General features: G+C 39.2%; 1 protein-coding gene across 1 annotated transcript in view; it reads left to right on the top strand.

Annotated features, from left to right (window-relative positions):
* Nucleotides 1-24406, top strand: part of LOC121507943 (voltage-dependent calcium channel gamma-1 subunit-like) — a 30240-nt gene extending 5834 nt beyond the window's left edge. The window contains exons 2-5 of the mRNA XM_041784352.1: nt 14156-14230; nt 19040-19186; nt 19287-19557; nt 22634-24406. Of these exons, the coding sequence (XP_041640286.1) occupies nt 14156-14230; nt 19040-19186; nt 19287-19519 (455 nt within the window). The 3' untranslated portion in view covers nt 19520-19557; nt 22634-24406. The remainder of the gene's footprint in view (nt 1-14155; nt 14231-19039; nt 19187-19286; nt 19558-22633) is intronic.
* The last annotated feature ends 25 nt before the right edge of the window (nt 24407-24431 follow it).

Below are 24431 nucleotides of genomic sequence, written 5' to 3'. Positions count from 1 at the left end.
GATGGCTGCTTCAATTTCACAGCAATAAAAATACAATTTCTGGGCAAGTCCTTGGCCATTTTCTTATCTTTCTTAAGAAAAGGGTGAAAGAAAACTCCTGCACACTTATTCACTTAAAACACAGTAACAAAGTTTCAGTACTTTAAAATAATTTTTGCTAACTGCCATGAATCCTCAAACAGTGCCAAAGGTGGGTGCAAAACATGATAAAGTATTTTGCTGAGCCTTGGGTGATTACCAAAGCCTACAGCCTAAAACCTAAACCTAGAGCCAGTATGAAATAATAATACTGACAGTGAGTGGGGAAATCCTCACTAATACTAGATAACTTGGCGATTGGCGGCGGCAGTTATTTATACCCATGGGAGACAACAGTGTAATTGATCACAGAGAAAGCACTGCTGACACCAAACAGCAGATAAAATCCCAACCTCTTCATCATCCTGAGTTATCCTTCCTTTAATTACTATCACCATGATGGTGATAGTTCTTAAAAAGGTGGGATAACTATATTTTATTGAGGACTTAACACCTAGTAGGAGCAAGGTGAAAGACTTAAGTTAAAACTTCAACCTATATTGAAACAACCTCAACTGTTGCAATAGCTTAAATGCTAAGAGTAAAACTTCCTACTTCAAACATAGCCAAGTTTGACCACAACTAAGAGCCTGCGCTCAAACTAGGTTATGATTGAATTTATGTTTAGCAGGGAAACCCATTGCTGCAGAGGAATGGGAGCATATGCCAGTTCGGCACTTCACTACATTAACCTTGGTGCTGTACTGCTTCAGACCCATGTCCCATCTATCCAGGTATTCTTTCGGCTGGCCCCTATACGGGGCCCGGTCCAACCCACTGGGTCTCACCCACCCACCTAGTATGCAGTGAGCTGGATCAGGCCTGTAGAAGCACAGCTGCTGCTACCCAGCAGCTGACCCTTCCCATCCCCACTTTTCTGAGCACGTCAGTGTAAGACATATGGTCATGCCAATGATACCAAAAAAATGCACCAACGGGAAACCCAGCCCTACTACCTCCTATTCCTCTAATTTCCCCTCTTGGTAAAATGTGTGTTGGGACCCATGGAGGGCAAATAAGTTTAAAACAAATAAACAACAGAGGATGGAGTAAAAATAAGTAAATAACTAAAGGTAAATCTGTTATAAATTAAAGTATTATGAACTACAAACAAACTACTTCTTCTACCATGAACTACATGAACTGCACATCTTCTTTCATCGTGCAGTTCTTTTTCAACAAAACTAACATGTCACCTCTGCCTTTGACCTCTTCCTCTCAGCCATGCTTGCTTTGTTGATTCGGTAAGCTGCTACCGACATCATTATTCTCGTGCATGCAATGCTGCTTTCGCGTTCGGCATGGAAAACTGTCCGCTCTCTTCCAGTCACAAGGATGTGTTAAGGTACTGAAACATGGTACTGTTTGATTTTACGGGGATTGGTACTTGGAAATACCAACGGAATTTGGTCGGCACCTACAAAAATACCGGCTTCGGTACCCATCCCTAGTCCAGCCGGCATCTCTGGCCACCAATCAGCGTCTATGCTTCACAGGAGTATGGTAAGACCAGTAGGACCAAGGACTGAACGACTTTGACTTTTTATTCGCATGCTTACCATGAGTGCCAAATGCCTTACCCAGCAAACCCATTACTACAAAGGTTTAGGCATTAGACTGGACAATACTCTTTAGTTTTGCATCTTTTTGAGATAACAAGATGTTTCAAACCAAAATAGTCAAATCAGAAAGATAGTAGTTGAAGTTGGACCTATTTCTGTAGAAGAAACCAAGTTTCTGACGAAGTTTGCCAACAAGGTAATCAATGTGGCATTTAAACGTAAGGGTTTCATCAAGCCAAATCCCAAGATATTTATAAATGCTTACTCTTTCAATAATTGTTCCATCCCGTGTGGATAAATGTAGACAGTTAAGAGGCATATCTTTAGCTCTTAAAAAAAAACATACATTTTGTTTTGTTACAATTAAGAACAAGTTTAAGGCTTACAAGAGCATTTTGAAGGATATCAAAGGACATTTGTAATTTCTCAACAGCAAGCTGGAAAGAATCAGCAAAACAATACAAAATCATATCATCTGCATACAAATGGATACTACAACCATTTAAGAAGGACACAATATTATTGATATAGATTGTAAATAAGACAGGGCCCAGAACTGAGTCCTGTGGAACACCTTTTGTCAGTGGTAAAAACTCAGACTGAATATTTCCATTCTTCACACATTGTAATCGATCACTTATGTAGTTTCGGAACTATTTACAGGCCATGGAGTCAAAGCCAATATTACTAAGTGTTTGTATGAGAAGATTATGGTCAACAGTGTCAAAGGCTTTTGACAAGTCAATAAAAACAGCAGCACAATGCCTCTTTTTGTCCATATTAGAAACTATTTCATTAACAATTAGTGTAACAGCAGAGGTAGTACTGTGCATGGACCTAAAACCTGACTGGTGGGGACTAAGCACAGAGCGATTTGAAATAAATGATTTGAGCTGTTTATTTATCAGTGATTCCAGAATTTTAGAGAGACAGGATAATTTGGAGATAGGGTGATATCCTCCTTTATATAAAGGGGTCACCTGAGCAGTTTTCCAAATAGAGGGTATTTTGCCAGAGGAACTTGAAAGATTAAAAATGTGTGCAATATATTCAGTGATAAATGCTGAAGAAAGTTTTAAGAAGAAGGGATCTAATTTGTCTGCTCCAGTTGATTTCCTAGGATCAATGGTTTCAAGGGCATTTGCTACATCATATGGAGAGATGGGATGTAAAGTGAACATTGAAGAATTGTTTATGGGGTATGTACAAGCACTGTTGTTAGATGTTGTTTCTTCTCCTATATCATAAAATAAATGACCAGTGTCAGCAAAATGCTTATTGAAAGCCAGGCAGATATCTTTTTGACAAGACACTGTTCTTGTAATTTATATTGGTAGGAAAGGAATGTGTGGTATTATTTTTAAGAGAATTTACTGCCCTCCAGAATTTAGATGGATTTGAATATGACTGCTGAATTAATTCTAGATAGTAATGTGATTTGGCTTTCCTTACAAATGCTGTGCACTTGTTTCTGAGCTGTCTAAAAGAAAGCCAGTGGGGTGGTTCCCCTGAGCATCTCGCAAGAGACCAGGCTCTATTTCTTAATTTGAATAAGTCAGATAGCTCAGGGGTAAACCAGGGACTAGATCTGTCTTTTACCCTAATCCTTTTAAAAGGTGCATGTTTATCCACAATTGGAAGGAAGTTTTTGGAGAAATAATCTAATGCCAGATCCACCTCAGGGATTTCAGAAGTAAGATAAATATCACTATGATAGATGTCATTTTTAAAGGCTTGCTCATCAAAGTGTTTTGTGTTTCTTTTGAAGATAATTCTGGATTTAGTTTTCTTTGTATGGGTATCTCTTACACATGCAACCGGGCAATGGTCACTTATTCCTAGATCAAAGACACCAGAAGTCACAATTTTATCACATCTGTTGGACAGTATAAGATCTATTAATGTAGATCTGCTAGGGTTTTTTGGGTTGGGTCTGGTGGGCTCAGTGATCAGTTGCAAAATGTTCAATTTATTGCATAGTTTCTTCAGATCTTCAGAAGAGTTATATAACCAGTCAAGGTTAAAATCACCTAGAATTATCATTTCATTATTAACATATTGTGAAAGAAGAGTCTCTAGCTTATCTATACAGCAGGAGTCTGCTGAAAGAGGACGACAGATTCCTATCACCACCAGAGAATTATTATGTCCACAATCAATTTTCAGGGCAATAAACTTAAAACATATTGGAACTGTTAAAGCTTTTAAGATGGAGACACTGACACAAGTTTTAACAAATACAGCGACATCTCCACCTCTACCATTCCTATTCTATGAAGGGTATACTTATTTATTGACACATCAGAGTCCTTTATGTTTTGTTTAAGCCAGGTTTCTGTTATATCTGGGTTTGTTTGAGAGATCAATATGTTTAAATAGTCTAGTTTTTCCTGCTGATATAAACTTCTGATATTCCAGTGAATTAAACCCAAGCCTTTTCTAGATTTAAAGGCATTAGGAGAGCAGAGAGAGGAGTTAGGTGTAGGAACAGAGAAAGACATGACAGTAGGTTGAAGGAGGATTGCCTTTAAGTTCTGTGGTAAAGCAGACCGTTTAAAGTGTTTCTGGTGTGATCTGGAAGAGATTATAAAGGGATAGCAGCGCTCTTTACAAAAAATGACTTTCTGATAGGATGAGTTGTATCAGGTACAGTTGCGAGTCAACCTCGGTGCGCCTGCGCGGATGCACAGTTCACTGATTTTAGCTTCACGTCCATATTAGACACTAAAAGGAGTTTGCCTTTTTTATTTAGATGACGATGATCGTGAGCAAAGAGATCACATCTGTTTAAAAAGGCACAGAAATTGTCAACAAACGGGACGCCGTGGTTAAGGCAGTATCCTGTAAGCCACACATGTAGCTGTCGGAGGCGGCTGAAGTTTTCATTTCCAAAACAATATCCTGTCCAACACAGAGTCAATCAGCATCATGAAGTCTTGCTTAAGTGTTTCAGATTGTTGTGATTTTATGTCATTAGATCCAATATGCAGTATGATTGATGAAGCAGATGGATGCACGCCGAGTAGACCAGGCAGTGTAGAGTTTATGTGGCTTACCTGTGCCCCTGGGTAGCATAGAGTGGTTACCTTTGGCACCGCAACATGACGCACCATAGATGATCCAATGACGACACATGATGGAGGAGGACATGTTGAAAGAGTTTTCATACCCACGTCCTGGTTATAATCCTCGCACAGAGAAGTTCTTGGTGGAGCCTTCAGGTGCCCTCCGCTGGATGGGTTGGCAGTGAAGTTCGCTGGGGACCAAAAGCGCACTGGACACGTTTCCCTCCACAATGCCTGCTGCCTTGGGGTACAGGACAGCCCGGTGGGAACTGATGGCGCCGGATGGAGGTCCTTAGCCAGCGAGGGGAACTCCTCTTCATCCAGGATACTGAACCTGTTGGCCAGCGGGGGATGGATGGATGGTGGCGACTGGGACTGCAGCTGGCCACCCTTGGCCACCGTAATCCAAGGCTGATGCACAGACGGTGTGGAGCAGAGGGGGGATATGTTAGACAGTATTTGCTTTTATATCAGTTATTTGTTTTTCTTACAATCAAACAACAGCAATATCCAAGCAGTATGTTCCCACAAATTCACTTTCCTCATGTTGATTATGTGAATAGCATCTTTTCTTTATTCCAGGACATGTCCCACCACATCCAGCCAATGATTGGCTGCCAGGAGCAGCCAAACCCCACTTTCTGTGGATGGTTGATGATTTTTTGTAATCTTTGCTTAAAAAACAGAATATTCAAATCATTTGCTCAACATCTAATTAGCTAGCTTTCTAATTTGCTTAGAGTAACACAGCTGTATAAATAAACCCATGCAGTGGTGGTTGGCAGTAAACTGGTACGAATACTGTCACCAGTAAAATAGGTTTTTGCAACCCTGCCATCATCTCCATGGCCCATGCCACTGTTAGCGTAGCAGGGTGATATGTGTCAGACATCAGCATGTTTCACTCCAACACAAGAGAGGGGAGGTAACAGGCCAAACTGTAGCCATTTCTGTCAGTGAAAAATGTATGTTCTCTCCTCTCTGGGTTTAATGTCTGTAATAACAATAACATACAGTAAGTGTACTTACTTTGCAAAGCGTCTGTCGGCCTGTCGGGGGCTTTAACACAAGCTCTGAGCTGTGATGGATCAACTCAGTTCACCTTGTGCCAAGAGCTGCAGCAATTTGCTTTAGATTGGCTTCAACAACAGGGTCAGAGAGGCAGCTGCAAGCATAGCTTTGTACACTCACAGCAACTCTGACAAAGCTAAGTTAAACTGATGAGAAACATGTTATTTCTGACAAGTTCTTACAATGAAAGTCTACAGTTATTTTTCTCGACTGATTTTATTGTGAACAGTACATCCATGTCAAGAAATGTGGTGTTGTCATTAGCAGCTTGACGCACCTAAGCAGGAGAGAAATGAAATGTCAATTTGCAGGTGCAGTTACATAGAAGTAAAAACAGAGACTTATTGCCAGATATGAGAATTCCTGCCAGTATTTACAATCAAAATTTTGGTTTCAAAAATCTGCCTTTATATGAATAGTTGCCATACGAACAAATAACTTAGTGGAGTTGAAAGCTGGACCAACAGACTTATGTTAGCTTAAGTCTTTTTTTTATCATAATTCTTTTAGCTTTAAAGTGTTTCAAGGCTGAAATTTGTCAATTTGTTTGACCTGAAAACTTTAAATTGTGTGTTTTAAGGACTGAAGATTTAGGTCTAAACTACAGAAAAATATCAGTATCAGTATAGGTACTGGCTAAAATCAGTTTTGCCATCTTAGATTTAAGTAAAATTCAATAATATGCATCCTTTATTCAAATGCATTATATCTTTTACATTTGTTACACCATGATATGATATCTTGCTATCACAAAGGCCATAAAAAAACAGGTATGCATTCTAGGACCGTATCGCCTACCAAGCAGACATGACAACCCACTACAATTTTGTAATTCATCAGTAAGTTCAATCAGCCCATTGTTTCTCAGCCCATTTAATTTAATTGATTTAAATCCTTTCCAATTCTGACATTAGACTGATATTACGACCATTTTTCAAACACTGATCAAGATTAAAAAATAGTGTGATGTTTTTAGAATAATATTGAGGAAACTGCTCAGCAAGCAGACGTTGTGGTTATAAATATGAGCCACGTAAATACTCAGCTGTCTTGGGTGGAAGCCGTGAGGGTCAAGTATTCACTCTAAGTGCAACGTTTCTCTGAGTGACAGTGCTGCCTGGATGGCTCTAACACTGGCTGTCCCAGCAAACTGTTCCCACGGGACCTTCCTGCAGCAGACTCACATCTTTGTACAGCCCACATAGACACTCAAATTACTTCACACTCCCCAAAGATAGGATGCAAAAAAACAAGTAAACCAATGGTATTTTGCCTTTATAGGCACTCAAATGACATACCAGACTAGGGATAGGCATCGTGTGAGGACATGGAATTGCCATCTGCCGTGTTAATATAAGCATGTGTTCATATGCATCTGTGGGTTTGTAGCTGGATCCAAGCTTCAGCTTGCTTGATTCTGATTCTGGGGGTCTCGATGATTCAAAATACATTTTTTGATACAAACTGATTGTTGATTTACAACACATTCGCTATTTCTGAGAAAAAAGTCATTCTGTCTGCTGTGCACTAAGGAGCTGTAAATTATTTGATGTTAAAAAGGGTACTAAAATGGGTTCAAGATTGTGCATTTTTAGCATATTTCTATAGTTTTATCAGCTGATTACAACAATGTAAATGCACAAAGACAAACTTGGTTAGATAACATTAATTTGTGCTTGAAAATAACTGAATTTCAATACAATTTGTGAGCTTAAGCAACAAAAATTTGTGAGCTTAAGCAACAAAAGTGTAAAGCCGTTACTGCTATACTGTCGTTTTGGCAAGTGACAGTGTTAAGTGGTGACTTTTCAGTTGAATGTGTCAGTGATTGTTGTTGTTATCAATATTTTTATAGCACTGAACACTTTCCACTAAACAAAGGGCCTCTTATATTTTTCAATATCTGTTTTTGAGACATCCGAATGGATACCTGTAGTCACCAGTTAACATGGTCACTTATCAAACAGTAACACCAATCTTTGAATTGAAACAGATGATAGATCCTGTTATTTTCATTATTTGTGTTGGTTAGTTAGCTGATATTCTTATTCTAACTTCAGGTGAATATGAATGTATGATGTGAACATGGGCATATACCTCATCTGAAGTAGTCTACAGAACTTTAGTTTGGCACACGCAGCATACATGTCAGGTCAGGCTTCCTCACCTGGGATTGTAGAGTCCACAGTGAGTCTTTAATGAGTAAGTCAGGGCTCCATAGACAGTGTAGGCAGTACGTCAGTATGTCATACACAGCAATGTAAACATAACCAACATTGAGAGCTAGTGCTGCTAATGCTATGGAGCCGCACACTTCCTGCTGTATCTGTGTATCAGGTAAGATGCAGACAGTACATGGAGGAAAATATCAGCGATGAATTTGGTGTGCTCAACATGTGCGTTTTTGAAAATGCACTCAGGATTTCATAAAGTATGTTTAAAAACATAGAGTTTTGTACATTTTGAATCAATTCAGAATCATAGAAATTAAATTTACGATTCTGATGTGAATCCATTTTTCTAGCATGTTACATGTTAGTATGATTTTCTTTTCAAATAAATTTTAACATTAAAACTAAGTGGTACCGACAGCAAGTATAATTTTGGCAAATTGAGGTTGATCCTGCAGCAGCAATAAAGTAAGTGTCTTCACTTGCATAAGCCACTAGTCATAAGTGTGACAACATTTTCAGCGGTTAAACAGAGCAGAAAAAATAAACAAGTGCTCAGACCAGCTTTAGTTGTTGGCATAAAGCTATCAAAGGTCCTGCTGTGATATAATGTCCTCATCTGATCTCTGTTAATGTGACAGACTGAAGTTTTAGGAAGAGAAAGTTGCTTCAAAAGATGAATACAGACTAATATAAGGCCAGCAGCTTTTCCTGTATTCTTGTTGAAGCTTGCTCTCTAAAGAAGCCATTTAAAAGAAGTAAATAAAAAACACACTTGGGTGCCTATGAAAACTAGAAAAGCACTCAGAGAGCGCAGACCTCCGCCATTAGCCCTATCTCTCAATAGTTAAGAATACTTCAAAAAAATTCCTGGATCCGTCCCCATGTGCCCCCCACCATGGCATTTGGCGATTACTCCCTCCCCGGTGGGGTGGAAACACAGTGAGGCAAAACATTGGCTTCGCTACCGGTGGACTGTCATAGCGGAAGCATTGCCTGCTAGTGCCAACAGATGCAATGACAGTCTCACCCATGGTCTCACTGGACGACTGGAAGTCATGGCAGAGGGTGAAAATTCCTTTATTCCTCCAAGCATTGTGAGTATTCTCACTACCACTCGCTGTCTTTCTCTCTGTTACACTCCGACTCGTCTCCTCAACTGGGTGTGCGTATTTCAAACTCTATAAACTCCAAAACTTTGAATAGAAACACAGCCAAATGCTGCTGGGATTGAAGTTACTCATGTCCGCCATCTCCTGGTGTAAAGTGGTAACAGCGCAGAGCTCCACCATTAGCCCTATCTCCCAATAGTAAAGAATCCTTTAAAAAATTCCTGGATCCAGATGATGATCCTGATCACTCCCAAAATCTAATGAGTTCTTCCTTATGCCATTTCTGACATTTCCTGAAAGATTCATCAAAATCCGTCCACAATTGTTTGAGTTATGTTGCTAACAAACTAACAAACGAACAAACGAACAAACACACCCAATCACATAACCTTGGCGGAGGTAATAAAGCTGCTTAATAGAGATAATGAACTTAAAGGCTCCACTCCAAGGCCTAATGCATGCTGAAGCTTGCTTTTAGTATCATATGCCCACTAAAACAACACAACCCCTCAGCGTCTTGTTTTTGAAGCCATCTAACAGAATAACACACTTCTGCAACGCCTCCTCACGCTGCACTCTTCCTTGAGAAAAACCAGCAAGGGACAATGTTCCAGCCAATGAGGAGGCTAGTACTCGCAGCCAATCACAGCTCAAGAGTGCTCCTATTGGCCGCTGTAGTAGGTGCGCTTCCGCCTCTCAGCTCTGTGAGAATTTGATACAGTTGCGGAGTTACCGGCGGTGTTAGGTCCTGTGTAGAATTTGTCCATGCTGAGATGAAGCATTTTCTTGTCTGTGATTCGGCCATTGATTTCAGTGGAAAAGTGGAGCAAAATCACTCCATGAGAGCTTTGCCACCGTATTTGATTCAGCGGACATGGTCATTCACAAGGAGGTATGTGAGAAGAGGGGCGGAGCTATGGAGCTCAAACAGGGAGAAGAACAGGAAGGGAGGGGGAGTATAGTTGATTCTACATAGTTCTCATCGAATGTTACAAACTCAAGCTTTAAAACAAAAATAACACACAAGATTATGCATCGAGTCAATGGAGAGCAATTTGGCCTGCTAGATGATTTGACACTTTTAACTAAGGACATTAAAAGTAATCTCAGGATGAGATGAGACTGCCGGTAACAGAGTGCTCTTCTGTGAAATGGGATAAAGTAGACAGAGGGTGGATTTGATTTTAGTTAAAAACATGAATATTCAAACTTTTAGAAATGAGTGAAGTTCAGACAACTTTCAGCCTCCTTTTTGAATGCAAAGTTTAGCTCAGGTAAAGTTGCAGCTCTACGGAGTGACTGGTCGCAAAGTGAGGTTAGATTTTCATAAAAGGTGCTGATATTTTTTGGGCAAAAATCAAGTTCAAATTTAAGGTACCAAATGGCATTACAAGCAAAATGAATTAGGATTGCATGATATCGGTATCGGCATATATTGGCTTTAAAAGCTAAATATATCAGTATCCACAGATTAACAAATTTCTGCAGGAAGTCCCAGTGGTATAAATCATATATCGATCTTAAATATGGTCTCTATGAACTCAGTTGGTGGATAAACATCCTCAGTGTCAGATCTAAATCCCATTGAACACCTATGCAGAGATCTCAAAATTGCTGTTACAAGAAGGCACCCTTCAAATCTGAGCGACCTGGAGCAGTTTGCAAAAGAAGAGTGGTCCAAAATTCCAGTTGAGAGGGCTAAGAAGCTTGTTGATGGTTATAGGAAGCGATTGGTTTCAGTTATTTTTTCCCAAGGGTGTGAAACCAAATATTAAGTTGAGGGTGCCAACAATTTTGTCCCATTGCCCATTTTTGAGTTTTGTGTATAATTATTTCAATTTTGGCTTTTTTTCTTCTGTCTTTTTTATGTTGTTTCAATGCACATAAATGAAATAAACATGTATATACCAAAAACATTTGTAATTGCAATCATTTCTGGGAGAAATGGTGTATTTTCTGGAAAAATTCCAGGGGTGCCAATACTCTCGTCCATGACTGTCCATGTTGTCCAGCATATTTCTTCACACTTAAAAATAAAGGATATATATTAGTACAGACTGGACTTTGCTAGCACATTCTGTTGCTCGGGAGTACGAGTTGCCAATCTCTGTCTGAAAAAGTGAAGCTAGTTGCGAGGAAGAAAAAGATCTGTAGTAAGGTTTCATTTTGATAGACAGTACCTGTGCCCATTCTTTATAAAAAATTTTGTTCCATGTGGGTCAACAAAATAAGGCGTACAGCTTTAAAAGCATGTAGTTTCAAATGAGGATTTAGTAAACATTTAGACCTCACAGTCTGATTCAGATATAGTTTTTGTGTCTAAAATATAAAAATGCTGTTTCCTTTAAGAGCAACCTGTCCTGCCTTTATGCTTATTTTCAGGGTACATAAAAAATGTTCTACCAACACAGCATGTTACAGGCGTCTAACTGTGATATGATAGCATGCAGTTATACATATTCTCACATGAAAGCATTGCACCGATGTCTCCTAGTGAGACTGTATGGAAGGGGGATTAGGAAACATGCCAGTGAGGAGACCTCATGCTCATGGCATAACCAAGATCAGCAATGTGCGTGTAACTTTGCACGAGATTAAATGGCACACTCATTCTCAAACTCTGTACATGATCATCTGAACATAGGTATATTTTAAAACATGTTACAGAAAGCCTCACATGTTAAGTATGCACTTCATGTCATGTACTTTAACGTGTGCATTATTAATACCCATGTGGAAGTATGTGCTATTAGATACGTCAAATGTAATCATGATTTGACTGTACACCAAGTCTGTTTTGTTTGAGTTTTTAATACTTGGCATGGCATGAAAGAATATTTCCTCCACCAAAGTGCCCTGTGATCACACAAAGCGGTCTGGCTTCATTTGTGTAAATCCCTAAGGTTTAACACCTCGTCTGCTCGACAAAAATTGAATGTGAAGTCTGCTGTATCCATTTTTACTTTGACGGGCAATTGACAAAAAGCAGACCAGGCTCTGCACGGCATCATGCAACCGTTTTAGAGGCAATATTAACCCCTTGGTGGTGTCAATCTGTGAAAGGCTTTTAGAGAAACAATGTGAGGGGCCTTTGGGGGCTTTAAAGTGTAAAAGAAGTATCATATTCTCATAGTATCACAGCAGGTGAAGTACAGCTGAAGGTACAGAAGCATGTGAGGTAAAGCTTTAACAGAAGTGTCTCAGTAAAGAATTAAATCACATTCTACACAGCAAAATTTGTGATTTTTAGCCTGTAAATAAAAATATGTGCAACTTTGATACGTTCTAATAGAGGCACTGACTATATTAACTTAACACAAATAATTTTTCTCTGCTGATATTAAATATTTTTTGTCTTACTCTATGTGACACTTAAAATATTAAACTTAACACACAGAGTACGGAAATGTGTGTTTGAAAGATTATTTATTTGTTGTAGCAATGGCTCTTGGCAATAAATCTTATACTGCTGGAAAGCCTGTTTGTATTTCCCTTTTAAAAGGGGCTACATTTTTAAGGAAGATGCATTTGTGGAATGAGCAGCAGAGCTGAGTATGTAGGTTGCGCCCATGAAAAATTTGCAAAATCTTCTCTGGCAATGCCAAACATGTTATTTTGCTCTTGCGTTTGGGCTTCTGGAGCTGACGACCAGGTACCTGATTGTCAGCACCTGTGAGCATGGGCCCTGCTACAGTGGGGGGGCGGGTGTCTGCCCCAAGAATCGGCATGTCCCATTTGACTGATCTGGATAGGGCCCATGGAATAGGGCAACATCAAGCTGGTGTTCTGCTATATCAGGTTATGGCATTATTTGGAGTGTGCCCTAGTACCATCTTCAAACCTATGGCCAAGTTCCATATGTTGGGGGATGTCAGAGACAGGCGGCAAAGCGGGCGTCCCAAGAAGATGACAGAGCAAGAAGACTGTTTCCTCACCCTGTCAGTACTTAGGAACTATAGGCTGCCATCTACAGATTTGCAGTCAGGGTTTGCAGGGTGACAGCTCTCTGCCAAGACAATCCGGAACAGACTGCAGCATATCTCTGGTCTCATAGGGTTGCCAGGAGGTCTGATTGCCCTTCGCTGTCAGGCCCCTTTGCACTGGTGTCTGCAACACATGCACTGGAACATGAACATGAGGGTTGTTATGTTAAGCCATGAGCCCAGATTTTCCCTTCAGCAGAAGATGCAGAGAACACTATGTTGATTACTGCACCAATAAAGTAACAAAGTAAAGAGTTTTCCCATACCCTGCTCTGCTGCACATCCCAGAAATGTATGCTTTCTACAAATGTGGCATCATTTTAAAGAGAAAACAACCGGTTTTCCAACAGTATTTCTTGCCAAGAAGCATTAGGCTATTATTACAAAGAAATAATCTACCAAAAACAAATTTCCTTGCTTTTTGTGCTAGGTTAATATAATACATCCTGGCAATGATTTAACCCTCAGTATTTATGATCAACTTGCAGCATATTTGTCATGTAGATCTCTTCTGATGTTATCATATGTTGTGTTTTAATAATATTTTTACAGTTGTCTAAATGTGCTTACTGTTTGAATGCATTGCTAACTGAATTACATTGTATTTAGTCATGAGTAAAGTATTTTCTATTCTATTCTTTCTATTTTGGTCATGCAGTACAAAGCAGTACAAGTAAATCCATATGAAGGTAAATTATTAAGTGACTACTCAGTTCCTGAAATCATGTCAGATCATAACTAGGAACCAAATTTGGCTTTCTTCTTGTAAGCATTTGTTGGCTCTAAGAAGCATTGTATTTAACATTTCAGCTGACTGGTTTGGTTTAAGGTTATTAACACTGAATCATTTGTTTCAGAATGGTTAGTAGTTGAAAGCAGAGGGGCAGAATTAGAGTTTGAAAAGCAGAAAGAGAACATTTCACTTGTAATTACCATTAATGATATAACATTAAAGTGTTTAAAAGCAACTGTTCTGATTTAAATCAGACATGACAACTCAATGAAATTATAGAATGAAAATGTTTTTGTTTATTGCTTCCCCCTAAGAAAAAAAAACAAGCATATTAACCTTTTGAACTAAATTGGATTTTCTGTCTTTGTTTTTTTCCACAGAGGAAAACTGCACATACTTCAGACATTTCACACCAGGCCAGGATGCTGAGATATTTGAATATAAAACACAAAAAGGTAGGTTTCTGGTATAAGTTCCCTTATTGTGGTCACTTCTACAAAATCTAATGGGATGCATGTATAAAATAACAAAAACTGAGATTTATTTTAGTTTGCAGATGTTTTCCATCATCATTCATCATGTTGTCCATTTGCCATAGCACAGTCCACACTGCAAAGGAATTTCATTGTCCTATACATACAGGTACATCTCAATAAACTAGAATATCATGACAAAGTTAATTTTTTTCAGTTAATTTTGCCTAATTTAAAAGATGACAATTCCAAATATTCTAGACACTTACTCATACAAAGTGAAATATTTCAAGACTTCTTTTGTTTTAATCTTGATGATTGCGGCTTAAAACTCATGAAAATCAAAAATTCCCTTTCTTACAATAACAGACTATTGTAGACAAGTCCAATTTGCAAAGGCTTCCTGAGCCTTTATTCTCTCACTCTGGTTCAGTTCACATAACCACCATCATGGGGAAGACTGACAGTTGAAGACAATCATGCCATCCCCTTCACTGCTGAAGGTTGTTCTAAGAGGCTGTATCAAAGCATATTCATATAAAGTTGACTGGAAGGGGAAAGTGTGAAAGAAATGGTGCACAAGCAACATAGATGAGCGTAACCTTCAGAGGACCGTTGAACAAGCAGATTCAAAAACTCAGAGGAGTTTCACAAGGGGTGCACTGAGGCTGGAGTCTGTGGAGTCACCACACAGGCTGGTCCAGGAAATGGGCTACAAGAGTCTTGCTCCTACTCGTGTCGAGCCACTCCTGAACCACAGACAACATTAGTGCTCCAAAATCCTGTTTTCAGATGAAAGCAAATTTGGCATTTAATTCTGAAATCAAGGTCCAAAATTCTGGAGAGCGAATCTTTAGTTTCAACAGTCAGTGATGGATTGGGGCGCCATGTCCTCTGCTGCTGTTTGTCCACTGAGCAACCTGGGCTTCATAACACCCCAGCAGTGCCACGGACTGATTGGCTCCATGCTGTGTCACATCGATCTAGCAATTTATGTAATAGGAGCCCAAACCAATTACTGAGAGTATAAATGTGCATAATTTTCCAGCAGGTCAACATTTCTGTTTTAGAAATCTTTTTCTTTTTTGGGCTGGTGTTTTATAACTTTCCTAATACTTTGAGACAGTGGATTTTTGATTTAGGGATCTGTAAGCAGTAATCATCAAAACTAACAGTTAGAAAGTCTTAAAATGTTTTACTTTGCCTGTGATATATCTAGAATATACGTAAGTTTCACTTTCTGAAGTAATTCACAGGGAAAAAAATCGACTTTTAGGCTGCATGATATTCTAATTCTTTGAGATGCACCTGTATGTCTATATTGTGTTTATGGAGGGCCAAGGTGTCTTTGATAGAGATATGTTTAGTGGCAACCACTAACAATAAAGTACACAAAATGGGATTCAATAACCCTGGCTGTAGAATTTAATGTTTGAAAGCAACATTTATCCCGTGCATTAGGCATTTATTCTAGTATGCAAACTACAACCAAGCAACCTATATCTAATGCAAAGCGTATCAACATCTAAGTATTAAACAAGCTCTTTAGCTGTGAGCCAAATCGACTGTACCATTGTTAAAGAATAATGTTCAGGTAAAGCACCATAGGGCTCACAGCTGTGATATGAATAAAGCACGTGGAACAAATGATAAATACTTCGGCTGTAACTTGAAGCTCATGAGGCCAACTTACAGTAGCCGCTAATGCTGCTCCGTCCTCTTCTTCATCTTCATATCGTCCTTTTTATCCTCCAGTTATGGCGGTAGAGAATGTTCTCAAATTGGCTGGTATTTTAACTGCTGGAATTATCCGACTGTGTTTCTATGACACGGTATTTTTCCCTAGACCTAAACATGGTCAGCAGTGGGCTTGTTAGCTTCAAAATGGTCGCAAGTACGGACGCGTATCTTACTGGAAGAAACTGGGAAACTATGACAGGTAGAGTGGTCTTTGTTGACTTTGTTCCAGACGGGAAGTCAGTCACTCACTGAAGCGCACCTGCCAATCAAGTCACACAAATCATTGTCACCTGCGTTGTTTAGACGTCATCACTTAAAGTTATTTCTCTAGATTAGTGTTTTTATAATATTAATGAGCCTAGTAGTTGGCTTTATTCGATTATAACTTAAATAAAAATAACAATCATAACACATTATTTAATGGGTTATTGCAACTGTCAGGCAAAGACATTTAAAAGTACACATTTACAATTAAAAGCACTTACAAATGCTATTTTATTTAAACATATGTATGTCGAAAAATACTTCTACTACTGTTATTGCTAGTAATATTACTATCATTACTGCCAGCACCCTTCTATGACCACTTCTACAACTGTGACTATTGCTTTTGAAAACGGTTATAATAATGATGATAATGATAATAAGAAGAAGAAAACAACTAAAATCTATAATAATGATTAATCAAAGGATTTCTGTACTAGCCTAATTCTAAACAGGATAAATCTACCCTTTATTTCACATTTTGAAATTCCATTTAAAATTTGCATTTAAAACTGTTATTGTTCTATCAACTTCAACTAAAGGTAATTGACTTTTTGTTTGGATACAGACCTGCTTTCATTTTGGAAAAAAAAAACAGAACTTCAGCAAAATCCAAGATTATCACATGAAGTTAGCCACAGAAAAAAGAGTGTGTAATAGATTACACAGGAAACAAGGAGACTGTAAAAAGGAACGTTTCTGGTTTCAAGGTGCTTTTGACTTGTCCTCTGAGCTGTCTGTGAATTTTTCAGAGTAAAATGACACATTTAAGTTAAGCTATAGAGGCAAGAAGAACCAAATCAAGACATAAAATACAGAGAGGAGCAGAATAGACATAAAAGCTGTAACAAGTATTGAATTAAAAAAAAAAAAAAGACATCAAATGGTGAAACTGGTAAAGACATAAATGCCAGCTTTGTATCTATCATCTATAAAAACATTGTTCTGAAGCAAAAGATATTTTTAAAATGAATATTTATTTAAAGGGTCTAATTAGGGTCTCCACTTTTTAAGGGGCTGCCAGCAGGGGATCTAAGCCTTATGAGCAGTATAAGACATGTCCACCACATACAGTGATAAACAATTCCTGTTCCTCTAGTCCCTCCACCCTCTTTCAGTGACCCTGTTACAGCTACAACTGTATTGAGCACAGCCAGTGCATGCTGTATGACAGCCCTCCCATGTTCTGTGCCTTAGCGAGCAGAGCACATGTGGAGCCCTGTCACTCTCAATTATTGGGGTGTAAACATGAATACGCTTTCGCATGATGTCCTTCACACCCCCACACCCTAAACCCTGACATGCTAATGCAAGCATTCATGGGTGACCCTCCCCCAACATCTTACACACAAACAGAGCATCCCAGAGCTGATGGCTAGCCCCTAAGAGACACAGTACAAGTTAGCTGGAATGATTGCAGAACTGACCTGAGCTCCCTGCTGTGTTTTTCACTCTTGACTGAGTCATTTGGCTATACCATAATGTTGCATAAGGTTGAATGCACACAGAGGATGTAAAGCATGTCACCACAGGCATACACATCCACACAGTAAACCTCTTTTCTGCCATCGGGCATTCTCCAGTATTAGGATAAATGAAGTGTTATAGAAATACTGTAAGTTGAGAATATTTAAGGTGAACTGGAAGTATGGAACTGGGCCTTTCTTTATATCTTTTATTACCTCTATATATATTCTGTAATACTGGGACTTCAAAATTAAATGCTTTTGAACTAAAAGAAGCCTTTTTAACCCCAAAGACAGGTTTGATACTTCTTCTATGTCAACTTCTTACTCCTGTGAACTGAGAAATCCTTTAAGCTGTGCAATAAAGAAAGTCCTGTACAACTGAAACAAAGACATTGTTTCATGTCTACCTGGCTCTTGGTTTTGTAAAACTTTAACGTTTTAGGCCAAGCCAGCTTGGAAACGAGCTCCAAAGACATGCAGTATCTCAGAGAGCACAGACCGTTAAGGGTGCAACCCATTCCCCCTGCCAGCAGGAGATGAAGGCTATGTCCCCCAAAGGAGGGCCCCTCCTCTGGGCATGGCAAACAGGCGAACAGGAGGCAGATCAAAGGCCCTCCATCCCATCCATCCACCTCTCTGCTGTGAAAAAACAAGCCAGCTGCTCTTCCTACAACACAGACACAGTAGCTGGAGAAAATTCTAAAGTCATGTATTTATACATCCAGTATTAAGACTGTTTAGTTGTTAGGGCCATAGACTGTATACTATATGGATGGAGTCTCAGTGATGTCACCCACTGGATTCTAGAGATGAGTTGTAAAATCTAATGACAGTGGCATCTATATTATAAATCCTGTCCCTGAACAACTTTTGTCAACTGAAAAAGAGGTGATGCAGAAACTACTGGTGCATTATAATGTGAATTTCTCATTTAAATGCTTTCTTACCAATCATATCAATTGTAATTCTTATTTTTTTGAAGCACTGGGCAAGGTCTTGTCTCTGCCTTTAGCCATGCATCCGTACACAATTATACACGAGGCACAGTACTGGATTAGAGTAATTATTTTAACCTTCAGGCATACTTACTGATCATGATCCAGTGTAAATTAATGTTCTGTGTTTGTCAATGGTCAGATCTTAGACATACACTCCTGTTTAATGGTGGTTGTAATTCAGGCCAGATGAGGATCTCTTTGAACGGGAAGTTGAACAGATAGACATGAACCTCAAAATGAGAGCCAAATAGGAAATTACAGGTCATCTGATTATAAAGGAAAAACGATCATGTTAACAGTCTCGTTCCTCTTCTTTGTAGAGTACAACATCTCAGCTGCAGCCATCTCCATCTTCAGTCTGGCCTTCATGATCCTGGGCTCTCTGTGTTTGCTTGGATCATGTACTGGTAAAGGAAAAGGGAGAGACTACCTCCTCAAACCTGCTGGCATGTTCTTTGCATTTGCAGGTGAGTCAAGTAAATTAAGAATAGATTGATTTGCTTGCAGCAATTACAGAAAGGACGTGCAGTTACCACAGCTCCTGTTTTCTCTTGCCTCTCCCTCCAGGTCTCTGTGCCTTTATCTCACTGGAGGTAATGCGTCAGTCAGTCAAACGAATGATAGAGAGCGAGGACACTATCTGGATCGAGTACTACTATGCCTGGTCCTTCGCTTGTGCCTGCGCCGGCTTTGTGCTCCTCTTCCTCACCGGCTTTGCCCTCTTGATCCTCTCCATGCCCCAGATGCCCAGGAACCCATGGGAGACGTGCATGGACGCTGAGCCAGAGCAAGTGGAGTGATAGCCTTGATGGGAAAATGACCTCCCTACATTCACAGGGTAACCTGAATACAGGCCTTTTATCAGAGGTCATGTTTACATCTGGTATTAAGATACATCCTGGGTTATCTGGTCAGCTCTGGGTAGCAGAGCTTGGGTTGGCTTACATTTCTCTAAATTTGTCTCAAATAACCTTTTATGACTTCAGCTGCAACTCAAAGATTTGTGAAAAGTTCTTTCTTCCTTTGAAATTTTAAATAAAAAAAATTAAACTTCCCATCATTCTTTATTCAATTAAGTGAAATGTTTTAAGACTTTTTATGTTTTAATCTCAACGATTATGGCTTACACCTCATGAAAATATTAGACAATGAAAGAAAAAGGATTTATAATAGAAAAATGTCAACCTAAAACCGTGGTTCCCGAATGGCGTGACAAGGCATACTGGTGTGCCATGACGGAAGTCTTGGTGTGTTCTGGGAATTTGTGCATCTATGTGTGAATACTACAGCTATACAACAACTAAAGACACCTTTACATGCGCCTTGATTTAACTATATGCTATAACAGTTACACAAAGTTTTTGACTGGCAACAGTACATTGCTTTAATTAGTAGCAGTGAGCTGCAAAAACAAACATTTCGGCATGTATTTGTCTAATTCAGCTGTCTCCAATGGTGTAACAAGGCATATCTTGATGTGCAGTGCACATTTTAACAACCATACATTGTACAAACCATACAAACCATTAAACTGTTAAATTATGAATTGACTGACCAAATTGTTTTGACAGCTGAGCTCAATTTCGCTAGGCCAGCCTACCAAAATTACTCCAAGAGCACATCGACGACTCATCCAGGAGGTCACAAAAGAACCCAGAACAACATCTAAAGAACTGCAGACCTCACTGGCCTCAGTTAAGGTCAGTGCTCATGACACAACAATAAGAAAGACACTGGGCAAAAATGGTATCCAGGTGAAAACCACTACAGACAAAAAAAGAACACAAAGGCTTGTGTCACATTTGCCAAAAACCGTCTTGATGACCCCCAAGACTTTTGGGAAAATATTCTGTAGACTGACAAAACAAAAGCTGAACATTTTGGAAGGTGTGTGTCTCGTTGCACCTGGTGTAAAGCTAACACAGCATTTCATAAAAAGTCATACCAACAGTCAAACAGTGGTGGTAGTGTGATGGTCTGGGGCTGACTGCTTCAGGACCTGGATGACTTGTAATAAATGATGGGACCATGAATTCTGCTCTACCAGAAAATCCTGCAGGAAAATATCCTGCCATCAGTTTGTGACCTTAAGCTGAAGCACACTCGGGTTATGCAGCAGGACAATGATCTGAAGAACACCAGAAAGACCACCTTTGACTGGTTAAAAAAGAAAAAAAAAAAAGACAAAATGAAGGTTTTGGAGAGCTCTCCCCTTTTCCTTTTTCAAGGATGAGTAAAAGGGGAATGACTTGTAGGAAAGGAGCCACAGGCCAGACTTGAACCTGACAGACCACTTACATGTGACAATGTAACCACTCCACCCCATAAATCCTCTTTTTGATTGCTCTTGTGCAATATTGTACCATTTTGAAACTCTGGTATTTTTGATTTTCCAAAAATTGTACGCCATAATCATCAAGATGAAAACAAAAAAGTTTTGAAATATTTCCCTTTATGTGAACCTAATCTATAAAAAGAGAAAAAAATCAAATTTAAATTTCTTTAAATAAATTACAGAAAAAATAACTTTTCCATAATCTTGTAGTTTTTGAGATCACCTGTAGATTCATATTCTTTTCCCTTTTGTCCACTGGAAGCCAACCTATAGGACACTTTATCACATTTTGTTCACTGAGGGAGAACCCCACAGGGCAGTGTGTAGGACACTTTATAACATACTGCCTACTGGTAGGGCACCTTGGAGGGCTCTTTATTATAGATTGCCCACTGGAAATGCACCCTTTGATGACACCTTGTCACATTTTATTTACTGGTAGGACACCCTAGAGCAGGGGGTGTCCAAATTACTTCCCGTGGGCCAAATGTTGCCTTCAGTCCAATTTTGATTGACCTCTAGCAAATTCTGGGAATAAAATGAAATACAGCTGACATTTGAACATGAGGCTTGTGCTTTACTGTAAAGCACTTCATAGTGTCAGCACAAGACGGTGCTACCACGCTAACTCTGTAAACAAAGATCTTGAAAAGAAGAACTTATTGATGTGTTTTTTTGCAACTAAACTGAGACACTGTACATGGTAAACAGCAAAAAGCAGTACCAACAGTATTCCAGAGGCAGAGCCAGTGGTAGCTAGGTCCAGACAGGACCCCCTGAAATCTGATTGGCATCTGCAAAAACCTGGAAAAGATTGTCTATTTGCTTTGTCACCTATTAAGTCAAGCTTAGTTCAGGCAGGCCATGGAGTCAAGCCTTGCTATATTTGAGACCAGCTGATATCACGCAAGTCCTCATCAGCTGACAGCCAGCTGATTTCCTCTAAGCACACTCTTGGCTAATTGCTCTCGTGCTGCTTTATTTAAACTGCTCTTGCCGTTCTTTCTGAAAGCTGCTTTTGCAACCCTCCTCCACCCAAGCTCCTCCTTCATTCTGCTCCTGACTTAATCAATGTCATTCAGTTGTCATTGATGCCTGCTCTGCTCTGGGGTTTTTACTAACCCCCAAACATAAATAATAGCAATAAGTGCTAACCAATAACTGCTAATAAAGAAATATTTTTAGCCACAAATCATGTGTTTTTTGACAAAGTGGGCCAGACTGAACTAGCCAGTTAGGCATACTCAATCACTAAGCATATCCTCATCTACATTATATTGGTTTACAAACTTTCATATACCTCACTTTGTGGAGTGGCCCCAACATCCTTATTAATTTCTATATGTATCCCTCATTGGAAAAGGTTTGGACACCCCTACCCTAGAGGGTTCTACATAAATCATTGCCCACTGGTAGAGCACTCAACGGGGCACTATATAACTTAATACCCACTTGAGGGGCACTTCATCATGTTTAATCTCCTAATAGGATATTTTAGAGAACACTTCAACATGGTTTATGTACCACAGACAGGGCACTTTTGCAGCTTATAAGTTGTACTATTTCTTGACTTCTCTAGCCCACGTTATACTGATGACAGATTTGAAGGACAACGAGAAAGATCCCAGTTTTGCACAACTGTCTTCCTCCTGAGATATTTGTCTCCTCTTTATGCTGCATTATCATCCACCACTTGAACTGCTCAAATCTGGGTCAAATCTTCGTCAGCGTCTGCTTGTGTTACCCACTTTCCTCGACTCTGTGCAGATCATCCTTAATTGAAAAATGAAGCCTTTGCCCCTCACTTAATCAACCCTTACGTGTGCAACATTTCTTGTATTTTCCCACAGAGGGCCCTTTTAAAGCTTACAGAAACATTTCCAAGCTTGGAATGAAGAATTAGTGTGGGAGATCAGATCCTAGTTCACATTAATACCAGGTGGAAACAGGGCCGGGTGCTGCATTTTCACCCAATCACTCTCCAGAGCCTCCTTAGACTGGACTCATGTTGGACACCAGTGCTCAAATTTAAGAGCCCATGGGTCTAAGTTTTGGCTTCTTTTAACCATGCACTTCATAGTCCAACAAACATGAAGGTTTGAAGCTGATTTGCATTTTGAGTATAAAGTGCATACGGCCCTGTCTCCCACACAGGGCCACTTTATTTGATTTTCACTGCTGTTTATGTATGATATCTTGTACATATCTAATGTTTGTCTGTTGATTTTTGTAAGGCAATACTAAAGGAGTTTTTAAAAAGTAAAGTAAGGAAAGCAACATGTAATAAAATGCTAAGTTGTACATTTTCAAGCTTTATGAAACAAACTTTAAAGGTACAGACTGTCTCATTTCAGTAAGTACTTCATGAATAAATGACTGGTTTTAAGCAAAGCAGCAAAACAGAGCAGGTTTGTAAGTGTGTTTGTGCGAGTGTGTATGTTTGTGTGTGACAAGCTGAATGCTAAACACCCACTCAGTCTGCAGCACTCATCATGCTGGATAAGGTTCAGTTCTAGCAGGTGCACAGACAAGGCCTTTTACTTTTAGTTTACAAAACCAAACTGAGAGACAAAATTCTCTTTTCTTTTTCACAGGTCTTCAACTGATAATTTATTGAAGTATCATCGTGTGTTAAGCCTTTTAATTGTTCAGAATAAAACCCTGTGTGCATGCATGATCTGTTAACGCAGCCTTTAAAATAAAATAAAATAAAGCACTCACAGCCATCAGTTCAGCTGTCAATGGCTTTTAATTCTAATGTAAAAGATGATGAAACATAATGCTTTGTTTGACAGTCAAATGATGACAGCTCAGTACTGTTATCCGACCCAATGTTTAGTTAAGCAGTGCTGCACATTAAGTGGACTATGTGTTCATTTCAGCTGTCAGTGAAAGCTGATTTTGAGCTGCAGTGGACATAAAAACAGTTTTCACCTTTTCATTTTTTTTTTTTTTTTTTTAATGAGCGAAATCATTAGTGTTGCAAGCTGCTTTTGCCTAATTTTGCAGAAGTTTATATGATTTTTTTGAAGGGCTTTGCATTATTAAAAATGTTGACTGTTGCTCACTACTGGTGTCATGGCAAGCTGTTTTTTCTAGCAAAACTTTCTTTTTGCTAAACCTGCTGATGTTTGTAAGAGCTGTTACCAGATATGAGGGCAAGAGTTTTTCCAGTGCATTTCTTTTGACTTCAAATTTTTGTCTGTGACTTTTCTCATTCTGTATGTTTGACAAAGAAACAAGGTATTCAGGAAACTGAAAAAGGTTTGTGGTTTTTGAGTGCATCTACATTGTGTTTGTTTTATGCTTTTACTTTGTAATGACTATTAAATCTTGATAAGCTTTGTGAAAACTGATTTCCTCCATTTTTTTCCATT

This window comes from Cheilinus undulatus, linkage group 4 (assembly GCF_018320785.1).
Source record: "Cheilinus undulatus linkage group 4, ASM1832078v1, whole genome shotgun sequence".
Taxonomy (NCBI): Eukaryota; Metazoa; Chordata; class Actinopteri; order Labriformes; family Labridae; genus Cheilinus; species Cheilinus undulatus.
This window is presented reverse-complemented; position numbering and strand designations above follow the sequence as displayed.